This window comes from Python bivittatus, unplaced genomic scaffold, assembly GCF_059951505.1.
Source record: "Python bivittatus isolate LINGU-HERP-01145 unplaced genomic scaffold, Pbiv_v1 ctg000440_np1212, whole genome shotgun sequence".
In the NCBI taxonomy this organism is placed as follows: Eukaryota; Metazoa; Chordata; class Lepidosauria; order Squamata; family Pythonidae; genus Python; species Python bivittatus.
In genome coordinates this window covers 6,589,354-6,614,309 of record NW_028277063.1, presented here as the reverse complement: position 1 = coordinate 6,614,309, position 24,956 = coordinate 6,589,354, and the positions used below count along the sequence as shown (strand labels likewise).

Below are 24,956 nucleotides of genomic sequence, written 5' to 3'. Positions count from 1 at the left end.
CAATTGATCAGTTGGAGAACTGCTAACACGTTCTTGGAATGGCAAGTTATATGATACTGGGAAATATGGGAATTGTAGTCTCATCACCTCTGGAGGGCTCCAGATTAAGGAAAGGTGCTGCAGAGAGAATAAACAACCAACGTATGAAAAATATATGATCCATTTAATATATGATCCTGCTAGCTCAGTATTATCTACAGTACTCCAATTTCCTTCCTTTCCTTTCCTTTCCTTTCCTTTCCTTTCCTTTCCTTTCCTTTCCTTTCCTTTCCTTTCCTTTCCTTTCCTTTCCTTTCCTTTCCTTTCCTTTCCTTTCCTTTCCTTTCCTTTCCTTTCCTTTCCTTTCCTTTCCTTTCCTATCCTATCCTATCCTATCCTATCCTATCCATCCATCCATCCATTTATTTTCTGGGACTTCAGGCAGAAATTCTTCTCAGTTCTCCCTGGAAATAGCAGCTTTACATACAAAGGTCAAAGCTACAACATCTGATATTTAAAACACTTAAAACAAGAAAAGAAGTCACTATGAGTTTAACTGGTCTGTGGATGGGACCAATTGAATTTTAAAAAGGTCTTGGATGGAGCCTGCACAATACATATTCAACCATCTTCAGGAAAAGTCTAGTGAACCAGATGGTTGGTAACAGAAAAAGAATAGAATCATAAAATTTAGGAGTTGAGAGACTACAGACCATTTAGCCCACCCTTTGCAACATGCTGGAAAAGCAATTTAACCATCAAGGGGTGGCTATCCACCCTCTTCTTAAAAACCTCCAGAGATGAGATTCCACAACTTTCTTAAGTAGATTGTTGTACATATCTTAACATCAGGATGCTTTCCCTAATATTTAAGCAACATCTAAGTAGCTACAAATATACCCATTATTTCTGGCCCTAATTTTTGTTACAGTGGAATATAGTTCCTGACCATCTTCTCTGTGGCACCCTTTAATGTCCTCAAGTCTGTGTATCATTTTGTCACCCTCTTCTGGACCTAACCAGCCAATATACTTGTAGAAATATGGTGCCCAGAATTGTACACAATACTCCAAGTGTGGTCTCACCAGTGCAGAGTACAGGGGAATAAAGACTTCACACACATTTGATACGTTTCTTCTCATTTAGTTCAGAACTGCATTACAAGTAGTCCTTGACTTACGACCAGAATAAGGACCGGAAAAGTCATTAAGTGGTATGGTCATTAAGCAAGGCATCACATGATTGCACCCAATCTTACAACATTTTCGCAGCACTCATTAAATATATCACATGGTTGTTAAGTGAATCACGCAGTTTCCCATTGATTTTGCTTGTCAGAAGCTGGCTGAGGAGGTCACAAATGGCAATCACATGACCCCAAGATGCTGCAACCATCGTAAAAACATGCCAGTTGCCAAGCGCCCAAATTTTGATCATGCGGCTGCAGAGATGCTGCAAGGGTCTTAAGTGTGAAGACCGGTCTTAAGCCACTTTTTTCAGTACCGTCGTAACTTTGAAGGTTGCTAAACCAATGGTTGTAAGTCGAGGACTACCTGTAGTTTTAGTAGCAGCTGTTTCACACTGTCTCATCTTAATGTCAGTGACCACACTCAGGTATTTCTCTGAGATAATTCTTTCAAGCCATGAATCCCCTTTCTTGTATATTTGCTCTACATTTTTCCTCCCTAAATATAATACCTTACATTTCTCCTTGTTGAAGGATATCTTCCCCTCAGTCCAATCAAAATAACCACTGCATGTGAGACAAAATGATCAAAATGAGGGATAACATCTGATACTTAGTAAATGCTTTCTGCTCCTGTAGAAAAGTCCCTGCCCATATCTTGCTTATAACCCACTGAGTTAATCAGCAAACCACAGGAAATATTTATTGCATGGACTTTAATGAGCTTAAAAAGCCACTGGATAAAGTTCACTACCCAAAAGACAGACATGGAGCTGACATACATAACGAAAAATGAGAGAACATTCATTTCTCAATCAAGCAATGGGGATAACAAAATTAGGCTTTAAAGGAAAGCATATAAGGTTGTAGGTGTTAAATTGTTGCTAGACTATGCGGTACCAAGAGGAAAATCCCAAGGTCAGCAATAACAGCACTAGCCCTGCAAAGTGGTGGTCTGTTGATTAATTTTATTCAGGGCAACAACCTTGGGTCACTTCTTCCTTCCCAAGCATTCCTGTCCTCTCACAACCATCTGAAACAGAACGAGACTGACAGGTGGCAGCTGGCTCAAGGTTACCAGGTAAGATTGAAGAGTGTTAAATCAGTTTTATTTTTTGTGAATCCAAGCTTGATTTATTGAAGAGCATTGCACCATGCACTTTCTTTCAATTTCCTCAACCACCAATGTCACATAAAACATTTACATGACAGCTATTTATTATGTTCCTAAACAGAAAATCACTTCAGAAATTTGGTAGAAAAAAACCCATTCCTAGCCGACACCAACTAGAATTCATTTTTGAATGTTTGTATAAACACGTCTCTTTAAAAAGGAACAATATTGTCCTAACACATAAAAGCCATTTTCCCCTAAGTTTATAAATATTTTTATTAGGCCAAAACTTTTTATGAAATAGTTACAAGCTTTTCAGTTTCTAAGAACTCTTGATCAGGATAATTTCAAGTCAAATTTAAAAGAAGATTGGTGAAGTGAAAGGGAAAAAAATCTTCGACCTGAGTTAGGTGGCATTATCTGATGCAGTGAGAGAAAATCTTTGGGATGCAAGTTGAGTTTCATTAGATGGAGAGTGGTGTTGCACTGTCTAAGGTTCTCCCAAAACTGGCAGGGAAGAAGAAAGAAATCAAATATTTGTAATTTCCCCATTTCTGGAAATATAATTTCCAGCTCCATAATTCTTCCCAGTGAGAATTCTAGAGACTGAGGGCTACCACCATCTGGTTGTTGCACTTCCCAGTAACAGTTTTTTAAATGTTATAATAGATACACTCTGCTTTGACAAAGACTTCAATCAAAATTATATAATCATTACCAAATGCATTACTAACAAGTTTTTCTCATCATGTAAGTTTTTATTAGTTGTTACTTATTTACTACTTTGTTTTTGCATTTTTATTCTTGTATGGTTTAAATAAACTGTTACAATTTATGCAATAAATAAAATAAAATTATACAATCCACTGTTTTAAGAGTATTTCCAAATCATCGCCCCCAGTTTTCAAAACGTTCCAAGCCTTGAAATAAGATTCTCTTGGAATTCTAACCACACTGGAAGAGCAACACCCCTTTGATTTACAGTTTTTCTTGAAGTGGTGAAATAACTGAGTGAAGAATGCAAATGTGCAATAGAAACAATTACTAAAACTATCTTTCACAGCTGACCAGAAGGCCCAGCCATCTTTTTCACCCCACGCTAAAAAATAAAAAAATTCCCCACCCTCGTACTTTCCTTAAGAAATTCACAAATCCAGGCTGAGTCCTTGTGTTTTGATGGCTGGATTTAATTCCACATCTACTTTCCAAGGCGGGAGGTTTTGCAATCATCTTGACAAGGGGAAAAACTGGAAAAGAATCTAAAGTATACAGCACTTTATTAATTCGAAGCATGCCAATAAGGCAGCTTGAGTTGAAATAAAACAGCTGCAGGGGACAAGTTTAAAAATCCAAGTAACAGAAATCCCCAAAAGCCAAACAATGACCTCTTCTTTACTCACAGAGTTTTAGTTGACTGCTTCCAAAGGAACTATTGATTCCTGCAACGGTAGTTAACTTTGGGAAGTAATCATGTAATTATTTCCCACAAAGCAAACTGCCCGCATGCTTCTTAGGTCAATAAATGAAACTCCTCCCCTTGATGGATTTCTGTTCCTTCCTGCTTTATTCATTGTCCTGCTGTAGAAGTCCACTTGGATAGGTCTTGTTCCTCACCATGCTGCTGCTGGAGGGCAACGTCACTTCTTCTTCGTTTCCTTGCAAGCCACAACGTAGCGCTGAGCTACATTGAGGGGTGGAGAGTAGCCATCTGCATAGCTGGTATCTTCAAACAGCACTGAGTAGTCATCTTGGGGCTGAGGCCAAGAAAAAGAGTGGATTTGTTACCTCCTACAGAGGAATGGCCATTCACTCATGCTCTCCACCTATTAAGCAGCTTACTTCTCTGCTAATTCTTCTCCTTACGTCAGTGTTGTCCAAACTTGGCCACTTTAAGATGAGTGGACTTCAACTCCCAGAATTCCCCAGCCAGGAATTCTGGGAGTTGAAGTCCACTCATCTTAAAGTGGCCAAGTTTGGACAACACTGCCTTACGTCATCCTTTTCTGTCCCCCTTCTTCCTGTTCTTTCCTACACTTCTCTAACTGCTTCCCCACTTCAGTCCTGCAGTATCCTAAAAGTCCCTGGCCCAGGGCTCAATGGGCCTTTGGTCTGACTGAAGGATACAGCAGCTTTTACATCATGGACCTGCATGAGCCACTCTAACACCAGCTGGAGAAGACTACAGCTGAGACCATCTACTGAGGCAAACTCGTACAGGCTCTTCCTTACCCGCTGAGGTGGAGTGTGGATAAGGGCTCGGTAGAAGCAGGTAGTTTGGGGGTACAAGGCCAGGACCAACTGGTCTTTCTGGAACAAGGCCTCGGGGTCTGTTTCAGGATTGGCCTTCCACTGAGGCAGAGGGATGATGCGACGTCGGCTCAAGGTATGACGCCTGCGGAAAAGCAGAAGTTAAGATGGGTAGATGTAGTGTCCCAGGTTTCCCACACAAGCCCCTTAATTCAGGACCCAAACATTTGGGGGCTGAGGGACACAGCTGAATTTTGGGAAGCGGACTGGGGAACACTCCCCAAAGCAGGGATGGGTCCAAAATATAACATACATATGATTTCATTTAAATGTAAATATAATTAACATTAAATAAAGTGAATATGCATGCAGTACTGACATATATTTAATCCCCCCCCAACCACATTAGAAATTACGATAAAGATTTTGGAAATCTCTGGGAGCCTCATTCAAAGCTTCTGGGGCCTGACACGGTGCATCTCTGCCTTTAACAATCCCTTCATCACTTACTCTTTTCCTTCTTCATCAATGTCATCCACTTCATATCTGAAGAAGAGAAAATGCCACATGAGAATTTGAAGGAATCCGAATGAAATGCCCACAGAGAAAAAATAACAAGGATGAATTCTCCCATGGACCCCAAATTACATCCATGGGAAAATTAAAACCCACCTTCTTATTGTTCATTTATTTGTCCAGATTAGAGTGAGAAGTTAAGGCAGTAAACTAGTAAAACTTTGCAACCGGCCAGGAAAAATTTGGTTAGTGCAGATTAGAAAGATAACCAATAATAACAATTATCACCAAAGAATCATGTCTATTATATGTGTAAATTTTAGCATCTGTATCAGCAAAGCTCTACAGTAATTTCTAGTAATGTAGTGAAAGGAAGGAGACCTTACTTGAAGTAGATGTGACCTGCAGAATAGCTTAATACTGATTTCTTTAACATTGTAAAAATTTAGCATACAAGAACCTGCAACTTTTGTCAGCGTGGGGAGCTATGACCAATGGACCAAAAGCTATGACTAACCAGAATTAACTAGACACCCCTCCCCAAAAAACCCTGGAACCTCAATCCAGAACCTCAGTTTGCAACATTTAGATTAAGAAAATCTGGGTCCCTGACTAAAAAGGACCCCAGAAAATCAATAACTTTAACCAGTTGGCCTACTTATTGTCCGTTTTCTGCCCTCTCCCCTCTCGTCTTGTCTTAGGACCATTACATTTCAACTTCTGAAAGTGGTGGTAGTTGAAGGACAACATTGAAGGCTGCACAAGAAAAGCACTGGGATGATGTATGAACCTGTGCACTAGTAGATCTGTGATTACTTTTTTCCCGTTAAAAAAATCCTTCTGCTATGTTTTCAAAATCAATCCAACACACTACTGACTTCTCAGACAGGAAACACTTTTGGACCATATTCATGCAGCAGTTTAGGCTCAACAGACAAGAAGCACATGAATATTACATTTACATTACCTTACATTTCGGATTTATCTCTGCTCATCTCCCCCAATGGGGAACTTTGGGCAGCTCAAAAGTACACCTTAACCATTACAATTACAATTACACCTATTCTAATACAACTACAGTGCAACCCTATTCTATTGTGGCCGGCAGCGGTCGCAAGGGAGTCAGCTCATCTGGGCTTTCTTCCACCGACAATCTTTTCGCCTGTCGCATTAGTTGTGTCCAGCATTTCTTCTTTCAGCTGATCAGATCCAGCACCGGTTCCAGCTTCCCCGCACAGGTGCTGCCAGTTCCTCCCACCAAAATGGGAGTACCTATTTATCTACTCGCAGATGGGATTGCTTTTGAACTGCTAGGCTGGCAGAAGCTGGGGCGAGTGACGGGAGCTCACCCCATCATGCAGAGCAGGCTTGAACTGCTGGAGTGCTGACCATTTCTGGCCAGCAAGCTCCAGCATCGTTAAGCCCCTGTGCTACTGCGTCCCAATATACACCATGCAAATACACATTCACACAGAGTTTCGCCAGGTTTATTCTCTTTCAACTCTGGACAAGCCCTCTGGACTTTGCGTGGCACAATTTTTTTAGCTATGTTAAGTAGGACAGCCTGATTTTAAAAATTTTTACACACACACATTCAGATATGGCCTTCATATCAATCTAGACTCCAGGCGACTACACGGAAAAGTCCACTCAGTTTTCTAAGCCACATTTTTGGAAGTGGTTTGCCATTGCCTTCCTCCTAGGACAGAGAGACTGGCCCAAAGTCACTCAGTTGGCTTTTGTGCTAAGGCAGGACCAGAACTCCTGGTCCAGCACCTTAATCATTAGACCAAGCTGGCCCTCACCTACCGTATCTACATACTTCCAAATGATTGTTTTCAAGACAATCAACCGTTGTTCTTCATTAGCAAAACACTATCCATTAAAGTAAAAGGCAACCTGAAGACCCTCTATGTCGCTCTCATGGTCCCAAGTATACTCACTTGTTGGTGGCATGATTGTAGCTCACAGCCTCAGCCAAGATCCACTGCTCATCCCCGTCAACAGCCTTGACACGAGCTGCCACTTTATCCCCAGGTTTGGCCACATAATCACTAGAGGCGGGGATGGCACCACAAAGGGGAGGCGGCCTGCACGAGAAACCAGACAAAAGGGCCTAACCCATGGCTGAAGAATGACCTCACATTCTCAGAACCCACCACACCTTCCTAGCAATTACTTTTCTCCAGGCTTCCCAATCCACAACGGGAGAGTCATGGCGCTCTGCTGGAGGAGAGTCATCAGCACTCCACGGCGCATGGTTTTGCGTGGCGGCTCTGAGTCATTGTAGAGGCCAGCAATCTTGGCAGCTGTGCGAAGAGAGGGAAGCAGATCAGAAAAGTTTGGCTATATGTAACAAATCATTAGGGATGCAAGTGTCTTAACCAATGGAAGACAAAAAAAATCCAAGTCAAAACTAGCCTTATGGTTTAAGCTTAGAAAACAACAGTTCCACTGCACCAAGGGAGTAAATTTTGCAGGCAGCCTCCTGGCCTTCAGATGGACCTGTCAGCTGTATTCACTTCCATATCAAGAACACAGTAACTTTATGCTCTATGACAATAAAGAAGAGGAGGAGGGAGCACTGTGTAGGCTAACTTGAGGTCTTGAATGAAAGGAGGGATATAAACCTAATACAGAAGTAAAAAAAGAAGAGCTAAGGTAGCAAAGACTTTTCATTCCCTTGTCACAGAGAATTGTGAATGTATTTATATATCAGATTTCTCAGTTTGTCTTCATTTATGTACTGCACACTCCCGGCAGAAGCCAGCTTATGGCAGTGAATTTCTTCTAAGTATACCACAAGTGTATCCTTGATCCTCTCAGGAGTAAGTTCCAAATCCTGGGACAGAATTTCCACTTTCACTTATAAACTCTCATCTTCACTCACTGCCACTCTGATGCACAGTCCGAAACTTTCTGCCCAATTTAGGCTAGAATTTCTGGGAACTGTAGAGCATTCTTGGCCAGATCAGCAGATGCTTAACTGAATGGAAGGCAGCCCAGTGCAATTTCCTATTAGGAAATGGGATAAAAGAGCTGCAGGACGAGCCATTCAAGAAGAATGCCTTGTAATCTGAAGTCCTCAGCACCTCTCCCCAACCTAAGCAGGATCTGTTTGGGTTTACATACTGTTTGTTAAATATGCAAATATTTAGTTTGGTTTGCCGTGAATCAGGCCACTGGGGCTTGTTCCTAAAATATACTTAAGACAAACATTGGCTTAGAGTGATTTTTTTAACCCAGCAACACAAGCCTATTACTCTCATCAAAATAATGCTTCATCTTTCCCCAATTTTTCTACCTACTTCTTGGAAGGAGCAAAGGATTCTTATTCCATTTTTTTTCTGGCACAACCTGATTAGGGTTACCAGAACTGAGCTACAAAAACACAGATGACCACTAGATGGCAGCAAAGCATTAAAGTGTTCTGTATCTATTTGCTATCATCTAAAGCTTGACTGGATGTTTGCAGCCCAGATCTGGCAGCACTAGACTTAACTAGAGGTAGTCCTTGACTTACGACCATTAGTTCAGTAACTGTTCAAAGTTACGACAGCACTGAATGAATGGCGGTTACGACTGGTCCTCAGAGTTCTGGCTATCCCAGCAGCCCTGTAGTCATGTGATCGCGATCTGGGCACTTGGCAACCGGCTCACAATTACAACCAGTTGCAGTGCCCTGTGATCACGATTGCCATTTGTGACCTTCCCTGCCAGCTTCCCCAGAAATCAATGGGGAAGCCGGCAGGGAAGGTTGCAGATCGCTGAGGAAGTCTCCCCCAGCCCCTCTGCGTTTGCACCGCACCATTTGCGCACCCCCAGGCACCCGCCCTGAGCCTCACTGCACCTCCCTTGCACCCTTGTGCACCCCCTCCCCCACCTGGCAGCAACCACCCAAGCCTCTCCGTGCTTACGCTGCACCATTCCAGCCACCTGCGCACGCCTGCGTGCCTTCCCCCAGCTGGCAGTAGCTACTTACCTACCTGCCAGCCTGCTGCCTGGGACTTGCAACTTCTTGCTGGCTTCCCCACTGACTTTGGTTGTGGAAAGCCAGCAGGAAGTTGTGAGGAGGTCCTTGCCTAACGACTGCTGCAATTCAGTTAATGACAGCAAATGGAACTGCAGGATTGCTGTTGCTAAGCGATGCAGTTTTGCTTTACGACTGCATCGCTTAGCAATGGAAATTCTGATCCCAATTGTTGTTGTAACTCGAGGACCACCTGTATTAACAGAAGACAAGTTCACACAAAAAATTCATATGCATCCTTTTTTTAGGCTCCTTGAATAATTAAAACCTTTTAAATCTGGGGATAGCACCCAACTTATTTACAATAGTTCAAGCATCATATTTGCTCTTCCTTATTCAGAGCTTTGCAGCGCTCACCAATGCGTCGTTCTTCCAGAAGAGACTTAATCTCAGCAATCTTGTCCAAGTCCTTGCGCAGGATACTGAGTAAAGAGGGCAAAGAAGCAACAAGAGTAATGAAAACAAGTCACCTTCTCTTATCAGAAGCATACAATTTAGATACACTCACTTGCATTCAGCTTCTGCATCAGCCTTAGCTGTTGTATAGAGGCCACGTAATTTTGTCCGATAATACGGAGAGACTAGGTGGAAGAAAGACAGGAGGTAATATTGAATTCACATAGAAATCTAGTTTGCTCATTGTTCTAAGCCAAGGTCTGCTTAATCAAGTTTGACTGAATATATTAAAGCTGATTAGATTAACACAACACTGTGAGCCATAATCTAAAGTTTATAAGCCACAGGTCAGGCTCACCTGATACATTAAGCTAAAATCAAATATATCACATATACATATACTAGGCAAGTGTATGTAGATTAAGGGTATTTCATATAGAAGAACAGGGAAAGATCCAAGGCCTAAAGATAAGGTCACTCCTACTGGAATATAGCAACAGCCCAACTAGTTTGATTTCCTACAATGGTCAGCTAGGTGGCTGTGGGAAGCCCATTAGTTGGCTAGATGAAACACTCTACATTATGCATAATTTTGCATATATTCAACCTGTTTTCTGCTTACCCATTTTTCTCTGAATAATTTAAAAAACACACTGTTTTATCACTCAGTGCAGGGTCAAGAGAGCCATAACTGAGGTGTGGGTAGGGAATAATAACAATATATTTTAGACTAGCTATATATTTCAAGGAAGTAATAATGCATTATTAAAGGAACATTATTGTTTCAGTCTGCAAAATGTAATGTACTATATTATTTCATTCTCAAAACACTCTTTGCAGTCTAGTCGTTTGTGAGGGATAATGTAGGAATAAGTGAGAGGGAAATAAGGACTATTTGTTGCAAATTAATTTAATGTGTACAAGCAATTCGCCAGAACATTTTCCAATTCAAAATTTTCTAGAAAACTCCCATCCCTGTTTCCCTCCAAGAGGAAAACTTTAGCTTTAGCTCCAAATCTTTTCCAGCTCCAGAGTATCCTTTCTGGAGTGCAGCAACCAAATTGTTTAACAAATTTCTCTAACCTGTTGCTTTTCAGATGCAGCAAACAATGGCTCCCACTGTCTACAGCAGTGTTTCTCAAACTTGGCAACTTTAAGATGTGTGGACTTCAACTTCTAGAATTCCCCAGCCAGCATGGCTGGCTGGAGAATTCTGGGAGTTGAAGTCCACACATCTTAGAGTTGCCAAGTTTGAGAAACACTGGTCTACAGGCTTCAGAACAACCACGGCCATTGCCATTGTTGTCAGTTGTTAAAGAGTAATGGAAGTTCAATACACTGGCCCAGTTGACTTTCTCCAGCAGCTGGGGAATGGGGCCGACTCAAAATGTTGCCTCACAAAGGATTTCTAGGGAAGGTGTTAAAAGGCTGGCAGTTTCTACTCACTCTTGTTCTCTGTCTGCATCCTTTCATGTGTTTTCTGGATATTCACAAGATTATGTTCACTTCTTGATCGTTCCTCCTAGCAACAAAAGAGTTTCTAGGTATTTTTTTTGACAATGTGATTTCTATTTGAGCACACAGGATGTGCTCCTTGAAGTTGCCATACCACACCAATTTCCTGCCCTCCTGTCATCATTATTATACAGACTCTTTGGTGCATTACTAAAACAAGATGGTGGACATAAATGAAAAGATACCCTCCCTGTCCAGAAAAGCAGAAGGAAAGCCTTCTCCTTTTCTCACCATGGCCCATGACAAGCTGAGTAGGCTTCCTGTTGCATTTTTAACTCCATTTGTAGTCTTTTTAACTTTATTTTGTGCTTTTAACTGTTTTTATGCTTTTTATGTGTGAGCTGCCTACAGTCACTTGTATAGTGAGATGGGGAGCTTACGAGTTTGATTTATAAATAAATAAATAAAACACAGGCCCAAATATTCCAGAAAAGCCATCAGATTACCTGGGTCTGTTTGATAAGCTGGTGCAATTCTCCTAGGAGTTCAGCAATCCTGGAATCAGCTGATACCAAAGCCATGTTCCTGAAGGAAATGTAGGGAGGGTGAAAGGAATTTCTCTCAAATCAATGACCATTATAACATTCTAGACTGTACCGCTAAATCTTAAAACATTAATAAAGAGAGGAATACTCTTAGCATATCCTATGTTCAACACAAGTAAGTGTTCACAATGAAGTAGTAAAATAATGGTTTTTTCCTGTAGCAGGGGAAGAAACAACTTTAATCTGCAGAATAGTGAAGATGTTGAGTATAAATACAGCAAAACAAAACGTTTATTAAAGTCCATCTATAAGTACGTCTAGAATTTGAGAAAGTTTCTATCAACCTTTATTAGGCAAATTAGCTTTGGGACCAGCTTCCCGGTGTATTCCTGTGTTTATATTTATAGAGTGATCTGAACTGAATGTACTTATTTTCTGAGATATTTTTTCAGCAGATATGAGTTGTATATTTTAATTTAAAAGCAGAGTATGCTATTTTAAATCGGTCGTTTTAATTTCTGTATTTGTTTTTAGCTGAGTTTTTATTAAACTGCACCCAGAGAACTGTTGTCTACTTGGCATGAACGAAGTAGAACCGAAACACTCCTTAGCAAGCGAGCATCCCACCACGGCTGGCCTAAGAGCTCTTAAGAGAAGCAGGATTACATTCCTACAGGCCGAAAAGGCCATCCCTCTGGAATGTAAGTAATGCACGGGCCTCTTCAAACTATTCTTTGCAAACCTAATACTGACGTTTACAACGTGAGATGCGTTCAGGCAACTCTGGTTTATATACTTGTTAAAAATGTGCTACTTTGAAAGAATGTAAATGACCTTTTACTTCTTACACCCGAAGAAAACAGGAGTAGCTGGCATCCCCATTCAAATCAACTCTTTTATTCCTTTTTTTAAGATACAGATTCTCATTCTCATAATGCCTTGATCGAAAGAAGTTGCACTACAATGAACCCGATCGAGCACGCGCCGCAACACAGAGCAAATCTTTAACATGCAAAGAGAACCGGTAGGGGGCGACAACACAATTATAGACAGCTGGATGCGCATGCGCATGCAAAAGCCTCTCCACCCCTTATTCCGGTAAGTTCCCATCACCGCAACAAGCACTTTATCCCCTACCGTTTTAAGCCCGTACCGGTAGTGGCAGACCAGCGCTTGACGCAAGTTCAATAAAAGATGAATAAATAAATAAATAAATAAATAAATAAAGGCGGTACGCGCGCCTAAAAATGATGCAGAAAACCTGCAAAGTTAGCTTCCCGCAGCTAGGATCTTAGCGCGTGCGCACTGAGTAGTCGGATGCTGACGCATGCGCAATTCACGGAGTCAATTACCCGCCCCGTAAGCGCACTGGCTTTATTTTGCGCATGCGTCCTTAGACTTCGCCGCAAAAAAAAAAAACCTCTGTCCATTTCTCTTCCGGATCTTTTTTTTTTGACTGAACGTAGGACGTGGTCTTTTAAAGCCTCCTGGGAATTGTAGTTCTTGTTGATCAAGGCAGGCTGTTTGGTTTACTTCCGACCCCGCATTTGCTGTGGAGGACACCGTGGCTTGACTTCAAAAAATGAAGCTTTTGAGACGTGGTCGCGGTTCATAGTAATATTCTCTAAAAAGTTGTTATTTCGTGTGGAAATCCGGAGGAGAACGTAGAAAGAGGAAGAATATACCTATGGTGCTTACTTGGAAGTAAGTAATACTCATTTCATTGAAGTTTGCTTCCAAGTAAGTGTTACAGAACTGCGAGGACGAAGCCTAGCAGGGAATCAGTGTGAAAACAGAATCACAGTCAATAGTTGAGACACAAAACCTAAATATTTTTTCTATACTTTCTAAAAAAGGTGGAAACTAATTGCAAAAAGTGAAGTATTTCCGCGGGGAAGGAAGCTCCCCTTTTGTATCGAGCATTTGTGTAGTGGATTAATGCAACCACAAAACAAAAAGTATCAAATACCAAAACGGATTAAGACACATAACCCGTCAAACCGCAATGCTGAAGAAACTGGGTCACCAACAAATCCATGTTGCTCGTCTACGCCTTTCTCAGGATTATATTCCATGTTGGATGAAATGGACCGTGGTCCGCAAGAGTTTATGCCCAATAAAGTTGCTGACCATAATCATGTTTTTCATTCTGTTGAAGATTTGATTGAACAGCTGGAAAAAAATCTTGACAGTGTAATTAAAAGAAAACGGCACATAGAGACGCAGGAACCTTCCTCAGATTACAGCGACAATTCTGTTAGCTGCAGATTTTGTCCACTTGGCTACTGTGGCAGGCAATGCCTATCACTGGCTGCTGCGAGGCCTCCCTCCCCACATTCAGGTATTTTGCATGCTGTTGACTTCAACCATTACTCAGTTCAATCTGTTCAGGAACAAAGTGTGCCAGCCCGGCACTGTTGACCCTAGATAAGATGCTACAGCACTGGTTGAGCTGAAAGTGGTAGTCATCAGAGTCACGGGATGGCAGAGCTCACATCAAAAGTACTGTAGTTTGCTGTAGCTTTTACAGTCTGTTGCAGCAAAACCCTCTTTATTGTTGAAAATTGTCTAAACAGTGGTTCTTAATCAGAGGCCGTATGGCCCCCTGGAGGTCCTAAGATATTTCCCAAAGGGGCCACAGAAAAGCAAACTGTATTATACTGCAAATAATGTCTTGTTCACACCAGAAAATGCACCAGTTATAGTCCTATGTATCCAGTAATGGGACCCGGACAGGGGGCCACAGGAGAAAAACATGGTCAGAAGGGGGCCACAGAGGAAAAAAAAGTTGAGAAACACTGGTCTAAATGACTAACAATGCTATGAGGTGGTCTGTTTTCATAAAGGGCACTTCCATGAAGTATTATCAGTTGGTGTCTTTGTGTGTGAACTTATATATGATGTGAATGAGAACAGCAGGAAAAGTAGCGTAGAGCTGTGATGCTAAGCCTATGACCCTGTAGATGTAGCTATGCTACAACTTTCATTGAAGACTGCGAATGGGAGTTGTAAATCAGCAACATCTAGGATCTTGACATCCATGATAAAAGGGAGGGAAAAGAAATGCAAAATGGTTATCACATACTGTACACAATTACACTCTGGCAATTCTATCTGAAATGTATGTGTGCAAAAGTCCCCTTTAGTAACCATTCACAGCAGCAAAAAATGGATGATTTCCAGAGGAAGAGACATATAATTCTGTGGCAGCAAATCAATCATATGTTATTGGAACTGCTTTTGTACGTTCTTGATCACACAAGTATTTGAACATGAATTTATAAATACCAGGATCGAAGGCTTGGCAGCAAAGAGTAGAAGCTGTACACTGTAGAATACAGTGAGGAAATTAATTTATATTCATTTTATTATACTGGGGTGTGGAAGCAATCAAAGGGGGTCAGTTCTGGGGAATTTTTAGCACTTCACTATTTTTTCTCTGTTCATTATGAACTTTTTTTTTATATCTTGGAGGAATGAGAGGAAAAGTGGAGTGAGGTATCTGAAAAACATTTCTGCATGTTTCACTTTCTCCCCATACATTTCCTTTTTCAACCTACTTTTGCAGCTATAATCTTGGAGTTATTTTTCAATGTTTGCTTTTTCTGGAGGATGGAAGCCAGAAAATGTAGATTCAGAGGAGGGTTTTTGTTTGATACAGAGGTCGGACTACCTCAAACTTGCTACACACTTACGATATTCAATATACTTACACCTTTCTTCTGCCCATTGAGACCATAACTGCACCCACCTTAAGCTAAAGTTAAGTTAAATGTTACCTAAACTTCATTCCTGGTATATAACTTCCTGAGATTCTTTGCTTCTTGACTGAATTAGTTTTGGCTATTTAAGCATCATAAACCCATGCTTCCAAGGTTGCGTGAAGATACCTTAACCGTGATAATTATCACTGATTCACATGATCTTTCCAGAAGTAGAATGATACTTGTTTCCCTTAAATTTATTCCAGCATACACTTTCATGGAATAAACCAGGTGCAGGTAGAACTGAAGTATATAAATTTGTGTGATATGCAATAGATCAGCAGTTGTTTCTGACTGCCAATTGTGTAACAATATTTCCCTTTGCATGAGTTCAATTTATCTCAAATGCAGAAAATAAGTTCCTAGGTTCAAAATGTGCTCACAGGTACCCTGATCTTTAACTCAAGATCCACATTAACACACGATGTGGTTTGTTGGGTTATTTAGTACAGAATGGTGTGTAAATGCAGCCCTTGTGGTTTATAGATCATGATTTATAAACCAGAATGGTTGGTTCAGCTAAAACCAAGCAAACTACATTATAACTTAATACGATATGTGAACCCAGCCATTTGCTGTTTTAGCCAAAAGATGGCTAAACATTGGGTCAATGTGCATGCCTTTTGTACCTGATTCTGACTAGTGGATCTTGGACTTGTAGTAAAATAAAGTAAACGAAATAAATCTGTCAAGCCTGAAATCTCTTTCATCTAGTGAAATATTTCATGAATTTTATGACATAATAAATAAATTAGTCTTTATGTTGTTCTTAAGCTGTGATGACCTTGTTAAGATAATTACAATGATTATCACTAATTATGGCTGTATTAGAGGCAACATAAGTCTGTACTTTGCTTCATTAAAATAAAATGTAGAGTTAGTAAATAATGTTTTATGTTTGCATCCACAAGGATGCACAACTTTTCACTTCTATTATACCAGTCTCAAGATCAGAATTGTGCAAGCCATGGTATTCCCTGTGACACTCTATGGAAGCAAAAGCTGGACTTTGAAGAAGCAGGATTGGAAGAGAATGCATGCTTTTGAACTTTGGTGTTGGAGAAGACTCCTGAGAATGCTGTGGACAGCCAAGAAAACAAGTGTGTCCCAGAACAAATCAACCCAGAGGTCTCACACGAGGCACAAATGACCAGGCTCAATTTATCCTACTTCGGACACATTATGCTAACTCTCTGGAGAAGGCTCTAATTCTGGGAAAGGTAGAAGGAAAGAGAAGAAGAGGATGACCAGCAACAAGATGGATGGACTGAGTTACAGTGGCGATGGGCCCACCCTTGGAAGACCTGAAGGACCAGGTTATGGACAGATCGTCCTGGAGAAAATCTGTCTTTGTGGTCACTAATAGTTGATGCCAACTTGATGGCACATAAATTAATCATCAGTCACACCCTTCTCAGACTGGACCCTTATGAATACATTTAAGGTATGTGGTATCAATATTGGAAAGAGCAATGTTTTGTTCCTTAACAGGCAGGTGAGCTTGTGGAAAGCTGTGCACAAAAATATGCATTTATTACACACACTGCATGCGAAGCCAGTCATATAGAGTCTTCCCCTGTCTCCCTCTCCAGCCTGCCCCAAGGAAAACAGTTGCTGCAAGAAAGAAGAATGGGGAAATGAAACTTTAAAAATGCAATTTCATTTTATTTAGAGAAGAGAACATGTAGATTGCTAACTGTAATTATACTATTAATATACCACATAGAACCTTCTTGTGAAACAAAAGCAGAACTCGAGAGCCAGAGGAAGGGGAAGAGAGAAAAAACAATGAAAGAAGACAATTAATGTTTTCTGATTAAAAACCTCACCTGCCTGTTAAGGAACAAAACATTGCTCTTTCCAATATTGATACCACTGCAGGCACTGATTATAAAATGGAGCTTGGATTTCCCTGTATTCTGAACATTGTCAGGTGGTACAAAAGGAAACCATGTTTTATTTAGGCTAGCTTTGCCAAAGCCTCCAGATGTGTCCAAGGACAGCTTCCATCAGACTTCTGCAGAACCAACTGCTTAACAGCAATCTTCCTTCCTTCCTTCCTTCCTTCCTTCCTTCCTTCCTTCCTTCCTTCCTTCCTTCCTTCCTTCCTTCCTTTTTATTTTTATAGCATCCATTTGGAAGGCGCTGGGCAGTATACAATGCACTATTGACATAAAAGAAGCAACTCACAGAAGTACCCCTCCCCATTTTATTTATTTATTTAGGAAATTTATAAGGCTGCCCTACTTGAACAATTATGACTCTGCATGCAATCAACAAACAAAGCAAACAGGAAAAAACCCATAGGGTTAACTCAAATATACCTTACGCCCCTCCAGACAGAAACTCCAATCAATTGGGTCCTACCTTTTGAGGAAGACTAGCAATAAAAACATAACTAATACATTGGTTGCCCAATAATCATCACCTTGGTGTCAGATGCCTGTTTTTTAAAGGTTTTCCATGCTTTCCAGAGCACCTTGAATGAAGGGGCTAAGCACACCTCCGGGAGCAGCATCTTCCATCACACGTGGGACAACCACAGAAAAGCCTGTTTTCTAGACCACTCACAGAGGTAGAACCTTAAACAGGCTCTCTCAACAAACAGTCATTTTGGATAAGGTAATCCCTAACGTATTTCAATTTTTGAAGCTTTAATAGTAGAAAATCTTGCTTAAATAAGTATTAAGGATCACAGACTGTGGACCTGGACCAATTGTTCCAGGAGAGAATTTGAGGGGAACACTTTTGAATGCAACCACCACTGAAAGATTTAAGTTTTGCAGCTCACTAGCAGGAAGAACCTTCAGAGACCTGCTTTTGGAGGCTTGATATTGCCTTAAAACTATCTGGAGGTTCCCCCATCTTCTGCTTTGTCAGTAAAGAGATATTATACCATGAAAATCTTCTATAAAAGGCTCTCTAAGGCACTTTCACATATTCTGAGAAGAACAGAAAAGTTATAAACCAATGCCTTGCCAAATACCCAATGTAATTTTGTTGACTGGCTCAGTGTTTGAATTACTGTTGCCAAGCTAGAATTCTTATCTTTGTGTACTGTCTCCTGATTAAGAAGCAGTAAATGTCTGGGATCCATTATCTGATGGTATCTCTTCCCCTAATTGGGTAGAGGAAAGTATGGAGACACCTGTGCACCCCACTTCTCTTTAGATCAGTGTTTTTCAAACTTAGCAACTTTAAGATGGGTGGGCTGCAACTCCCCAAATTCCCCAGCCAGTGCAGCAGTTGCAGCCACCATCTTGACATTTTTGACCCCGCAGTCCACCCATCTTAAAGTTGCCACCCGGAGTTGCAGTCCACCCGTCTTAAAGTTGCCGAGTTTGAAAAACACTGCTTTAGATGAACTGTATTCACATGGAGATGGCACACTGAAATGTGGTCTTCACACTAAGTCAAGTGTAGACCTAAATATGGGTGAGCAGTAGCTAGATCAGCACCTAGCAACAGATCTCTGCATGATCAGCACCTATTTCTGACAACCAGTTGTTTACCAACAGTAATAACCCCCCTTCTTCAAATTATACTACTGAAGTCAAAAAAACTTTCGCTTGGGCACACAGGGTTTTATGCACAGAGCTGTATTCCATACAAAGTTGCATATATAGCTATGCAGAAACATCAGTAGTGGGTATCCACGCAGGGTCAAAAATGTCAAGATGGTGGCTGCAACTACAGTTGAAGCCTCACCTCTTTTTACATGCAGATGTGACACATGTATAAAAAGGGTAGAACTTCAATCACATGATAGTGGCCACCATTTTTCCTTTTTTGGCCTTCCTGGATGCCCAATTGAGAAGTTGTGCAAAAGGGCAGATCCTCTTCTTCTTTTGATAGAATGATATGAACTGGAGAGAAATAATCTTGAATGAGTGTAGATCTTAATGTTATTAAATGCTTGCTTCCTTCCTTTTCCATGTCTAAATGTCTTTTTTGGTACTGGAATTGTTTGTGAGAATGCCAGCAATCTGGTCTCCCACTGAAGGTGGCCATACATTGGCTGGGTCCACTTTGTATGAAATCAGCCATGTGGAACAGCAATTGCAGTTACAGATATCTAATTTGACTCCCTCTCAGCTACAAAAGAGCTGTAAGCCATCCAATACCTTTCCATTTTTTTCTATTATGTGGGCAACAGCAGCTCCGTGGAGAGATTTAGAAGAAGAAATCAGGGAATGTTTGGGTATCAGAAGTTACCATTCATTCTCCCAGGTAGATGTTCTATCTGCTAAAAATGACCCCCTTTCTTCTTTCCCTGTGCCTGATTGAACTGTTTGTTTGTTCAGATATGTAATAAAGGAATCCATGCATCATGTCTGTTTTGCACTGGGAACAAAGTAAATGTGTCCCCGGGCTCTAGATTTCTGTTGACTTCAGAAGCTAACACCTCACAAATTATCTTTTGATGGGACCATTAATGATGTCTTAAAATTACACCCAGATTTGATGGGTCCAAATGAAGACCTAGGCTACAGAAAGCAGTAATGAATATTTATTGCTGAAAAGTTCCTGATGGAGGTGGTTGAGAAAAGACGGTGTTTGAAGAGAGAGAAATACAGAGTAAGTCACCTTGGAGTTTAGCAATAACATTGACTCAGCCTGTCCTTGTGATTCCATCTGTTTGTATGTCTTGGACACAGTCCAAACCAGGGCAAATGTCTTAATAGCCAGTGGAAAATGTAAACAAAAGCAGCAGATGAGGGGGCCCTGTCCAGGGGGACTGTGAAGTACAAATGGGGCAGACACTCCTAGTGACTAGGACTGTCACAACAAAAGGCAGACAGCTCAAACAAGGATGTTGCTGTGCCAAGGAGTCTATGATGGGATCAGGGAGGCCTTCTGTTTTAGTTTAGCTTCTGTGTGGGCGTGTCTCTGTGGAAAGTTTTTAAATTTTCAGAAGATTTTTTTTTTTAAAAAGCCCAACCTATTTTTCTACAACAGCTTTTCTTCCAGATGGTTTCTCCAGATGACTTGGATTGAAAGCACCACCATTCCCATCTAGCAGTCCAGTGACAGGAAGATGGGAGTTGTAGTTCATCATAGATAGAGTGAAGTTTTCTGCATTGTTGAGCGCATAGGGCCAGGAGTATGAAAAGCACCGCTCTGGAGTACAGATTAATCACTGTAGTGGCATCCACAGTCTATAAAACATCTAAAATGCAGATTATGAACATCATTTTGCAAGAGTACTGCAATGAATGGGAATATGGTAGGCTCAAAAGCCCAAACTCGGTGCCCAGAGAGATAATCCAATGCATGCTTTTCAGTATAAGGCAACTTAAAAACTTTTATTACCTAATGAAGTTTAACCACAAAGCTTTTGTGGTTCACAACCTATTTTTCGCATGTACAGTACTTTTGAAAACAGAACAGGGAAGTGGAATAATTTTGTTAAAGGTGCCACCATATTTTTTTTAGCTGATTTTGCTTCCACAAACTAACCAAGCCACCCTTCTGGAAGGCCACCTCCTCTATTCCCAGCCCCTTCCCCTTAACAAGGGAGTAGCCCACATTAAAGAATGGTGAATACATATTGAGAAAGCGATGAGTGATTTCAATTTTCACCAAAGGCAGTTAACAGCCAAAGGAGGTTGTCTCGTTCGGTACATGCCTAAACACGGCAGCATGGGGGGGAGTTTGTCTCATTGATTTGCAAGTCAAATCCACACAACGCACAGAACCAGAAACTCTACAGTAGCGTTGTCTAACTGTTGGTGTTCCTTGTGTGGGCCTTACGGAGGGATCTTTGCTTTTTGGAAGCATGTTGTCGTTGTGTCAGTCAAGGTCTTAATGAAGCCCTAAAGACGTCTGCCGAGAATGGGCTTTATTCTCAGCCGTACGCGGAGGGCGGTGGTCTGAGCCGCGGGAAAGGCACCGGAACGACCCCGTCCCCAGCGCGCGGCTGGCCCGGCGTCTGTTTTTCAGCAATTGCATCAGCTGGGCTGTCCTGCTGCCTGCGGCTTTAAGGGGTGGGAAACGCTGACGCCATCGTGGGCGTCCTTGGAGAAAGAGAGAGGTATATACACAGAAACACAGTCCCCCCCCCCAAACAAACAAACTTGAAAAATCAGTTGGCGCTGCGAGCTCCCGATCGTCCTGGTTGTTTTCTTCTTCTCCGCCGTTTGGCAGCGAGAGACTGGCCGTCATGTCCACCTCTTTCGTCCAAGCTGAGAAGCTGCGCCCGACCCCTTTCGAGGTGGAATATTTCGACCAGTACGATTTCTACAGCCTGACCGACAGATACAGCGGTAGGTGCGCGGGCACAGCTGCCAGGCAGGGGCTCCAGAGATAGGGCCACTCCACGCTGGGGGGGCTGGGGGGGGGTGGGAATCAAAGCAGATTAGAATGAAAAAGGAAAGGTTTTAAGCGGGAGGAGAATCGAGTCTAGCAAAGGGCAAAGAAACTGGAGCAGTCTGGGCGTTCCCAGGTGGGACGTGGCATCGCCTAATGTTGAGTATGGGTACCCGCGGGGCGTGGCAAGGGGGATACGTGACGTCAGGCGCACCATTACATCATCGTGGCTTGCATCGCATGCTTATGGTTAGATCTTAATCGCTCCCACTCCCGAGGTTGCTTCTTTGCAGACTCTATTAATATGGCATGACCTATTAATCCGGAATACGTCAGATTTCACCTTCACGCATGTAATGAACATCACACCCATACCACAGAAACGGGAATCTCTGCAAAGAGTGCTTAAAACATATTACTAATCTACGTGAAAGATACTCGCAGCTCCCCTATACACCAAGAAGGTGGTTGAAAATCCTCCTATAATAATCCATATTAAACTATTTATGAAACCTTGTGGGCCAGTCACCCGTGGCTGACTTCGCTATCTGACGATTATATGGTTTGCTGAACAAACCATGGCTAAACAAAATCTGTGAACTAGGACATGCTCCAGATTCTTGGATTTGGTTACAGTAATGTGTTGTGTGAATCCGGCCATTGTGGGTTATTTAACCAAATGATTTAGTCAGTATTTCCTCTTACTCAGTTACAAACTGTTAAAAGTCCCACACTGGTCTTACACCCACAGACACGCATGCACTCTGCTGGCACTGCTTACGCGCACGTGTGTGTGTGCCTGGCACCTGATTCCCACAATGATTGGCAAGCATGCCTTTGCTAAGAATAAATACATAATTATGTTTTCGCTCTTGTGGCTGGAAAAAAAAAAAAGTAACTGGCTGAGCGTCCAAGTGGCCAAATTCCTAACCACTAGAAAAAAGATTAATCAGCCTGTTTTCTCATCCCATCAGTCCTTTTTTAAGCCATAGCTTCCTGAATTTGCTCATGCTGTTTAAAAGAAGCCAAAGAAAAATCACCTGTAGGTGTCCATCAGAAAGTGCTCCAACCAGATTTTCCACCTAGGTACAGGCCTCCATATGACCAAGAACAAGCCCTGACAACTCATCTCTAGAGGAAATTTTCTGCACAAAGCTATTATTTTCCTTCCTAAAAGGATAGCCTGGAATCAGCATTAGCTTGCAGAGTTTGGCAACCAGAGACTCTAAAAATAACTCCCTTAGAATTTGGTCTTGGCAGACACGGAGCCATATTTCTCAGCAGAGCCAAAACACTTTTTCATGAGGCCTGAAGATTATGAACCAAAGTTATTCTTTATGAAAGAATAAAGTTCTTTTTTTTTAATAAAGTTTCTTAGTTTTTACTTACTAAGACGAACTGTGAAAAGAAAAGGTTTTTTCAAGTGGTCACTGATTGCAAAGGGAATAAATGAAGTAAAGGCGACATGCAGTGCATGTAAAAAACAGTGCAGCTTTGATTGTGCTGTGATGGCTGCCATTTTGACTTTTTTGACACTGCTGTTCCCCACGGATACCCCCACGCAACAGGGTTCGCACATCACATGAAGCTCTCCTTAAAGTGATTTGTTGGGTTCTGATTCAACATGTAGTGAAAACCTAGCCGTTATTTTAAGTTATCTGTAAACCCAGAACCTTTGTGGCTTATCCAGTGAATAAGGGTTAAAACCCATCATGGCTATGCTACCTCAGCTACTACATGGAGGGCAAAGCTGAGAGACTGGAGGTTCTGCCTCGCCTGAAGAAATAAGGGGCAATTCTGCACATTTTAAAGACATCCAAAATATGCCACACCAAGAGAGCAAGATAAAATTGCTGGTTGTCTAAGTGAGACATCTGCTAGGTGTGTACCTGACTAGGAAGATGCAGATACTGCTGTAGTGACCACATCATATAGCATAAAGGCAAGAGGCTAAACCATACCGTAGATCGGGGATAGGCACCCTGTGACTCTCCAGATATTCACGTTCAACCCCTACCAGTCCTACTTTGCATGACAAATAGGGAGAGAGGCTGGAGTTGATGTTCAGCAACATCTGGTAAGCTACTGATTGTCTGTGCTGGATTATACAAGACCAAGCGTCAATGGCTTCCCCACCAGAACAACAGGCAAGCCTGCTGAGTAATTAAATGTTGTGGGGTATCCCTAGGTGGCTCTTCACGCAAAGGCCGTACCAAGAAAGAGGCTGAGGATCATACGAATCGCCCAAATCCTGGTGGCCATGAGCGCAAGATCGTCTTGAAGCTGCAACGCACAGAGCAGAAGCGGAAGGTGACAGCCTCCAAAAAATGAAAACATGCAGGTGAGAAGCCAGTGCATGGCCAGAATAAATGGCTGCCCTTATGTCAGGGGAAGTTTTATCCCAAATGGTTGTTCCTTGACACGAACTGGTAGAAAGCAGCTGAGAGCGGCTGCTTTCCTTGCAGGTGGAGGAGATGCAACCACGTTGAAAGCAACATATTTTTGATCTCCTAAACTATTTTTATCAGCCATTTGGACTTCATGTGAAAGCCTGACATATTCTTCTTTTTCCCTAGGAAGGAGTTGTGCCCACCCCACATGTTGCTCACCATTTCTCCTTCTCTTCCCCCCAGCTCTGAGTCTTGTCACGCTATTCAGGTTCTGGACACCATGGCAATGTCGATGAGGATACGGAGACTGACGGATGGGCGCCGAGTAATTTGGCGGTTCCTTGCATTACGGAAGATGGAACAAAGCCTTAGGGTCACATCAAGAGAGAGTGAAGGTGAAGGCCGTTGAGGTGGCTGCAGTCCACCCCAAAACCAATCAGGGAAAAAACAGTGCCTTCATTGTTACCCCTCACTCTGGAAAAGCAAATGGAATGATGATACACCTAGGCTTGGAAAGCAAACAGCTGTCCTAAGCTTTTTTTTCTTCAATGTTACTCCCCCTGACCTCCAGTCAGGGTATTGTGGTATCTTAAAATCATTTTGAAATTCACCCTGAGGGAGATATTGTTTCACCTATGAGTGTGGTTGTTGTTAGCCCGGTTAAATAACTTTGCTCTTTTCCTCTAGGAAAGGATGGAGATAGAAGAGGAGCAAGCTTTAGTTTTAGTATGGGAGAGACAAGTTCGTAGCAATGTCAATCTCACATTAATCAGGGAAACAGGGTGGGGGGAGGAGAGTGGATCAAGAGAAATCCTGTAATGGGATAGAGGGAATAGCATTATATTCAGTGTTTAGTTCCTTAAGCCAACGTGTGTTTGTATTTTTCCATGTTAAATAAAATATGCTTAACTGCTTTCTCACAATCTTCATTTGAGCGGAATGAAGGATAAACCTTCATGGTGAGCAGAAATGAACAGGAGGAAGAGAAAAAGCCAACATTTGGATAGAAGAGAGCTGAGGCAGAT

General features: G+C 41.8%; 2 protein-coding genes across 3 annotated transcripts; one reads left to right on the top strand and one right to left on the bottom strand.

The window, feature by feature from the left end:
* Window positions 1–1,883: 1,883 nt before the first annotated feature.
* On the bottom strand, window positions 1,884–13,854 carry SGF29 (SAGA complex associated factor 29). 2 transcript variants are annotated; one of them, XM_007423992.4, is made up of 10 exons: window positions 12,606–13,854; window positions 11,430–11,508; window positions 10,915–10,990; window positions 9,581–9,653; window positions 9,430–9,494; window positions 7,222–7,351; window positions 6,986–7,132; window positions 5,037–5,072; window positions 4,509–4,671; window positions 1,884–4,033 (listed from the first exon to the last, which is right to left on the bottom strand). In XM_007423992.4, exons 2-10 carry the CDS (start codon window positions 11,502–11,504, stop codon window positions 3,917–3,919), a joined length of 882 nt encoding a protein of 293 aa, XP_007424054.1. In that variant the 5' UTR covers window positions 11,505–11,508; window positions 12,606–13,854; the 3' UTR covers window positions 1,884–3,916. The 2 variants fall into 2 exon arrangements, with proteins under 2 accessions (XP_007424054.1, XP_007424055.1); XM_007423993.4 differs by having other exon boundaries at window positions 12,622–13,854.
* A 7,147-nt stretch (window positions 13,855–21,001) lies between these two features.
* Window positions 21,002–24,845, top strand: NUPR1 (nuclear protein 1, transcriptional regulator). Its single transcript, XM_007423991.4, has 3 exons — window positions 21,002–21,498; window positions 23,730–23,882; window positions 24,175–24,845. The coding sequence occupies exons 1-2, from the start codon at window positions 21,396–21,398 to the stop codon at window positions 23,870–23,872; spliced, it is 246 nt and encodes an 81-aa protein (XP_007424053.1). The 5' UTR covers window positions 21,002–21,395; the 3' UTR covers window positions 23,873–23,882; window positions 24,175–24,845.
* Window positions 24,846–24,956: the final 111 nt, after the last annotated feature.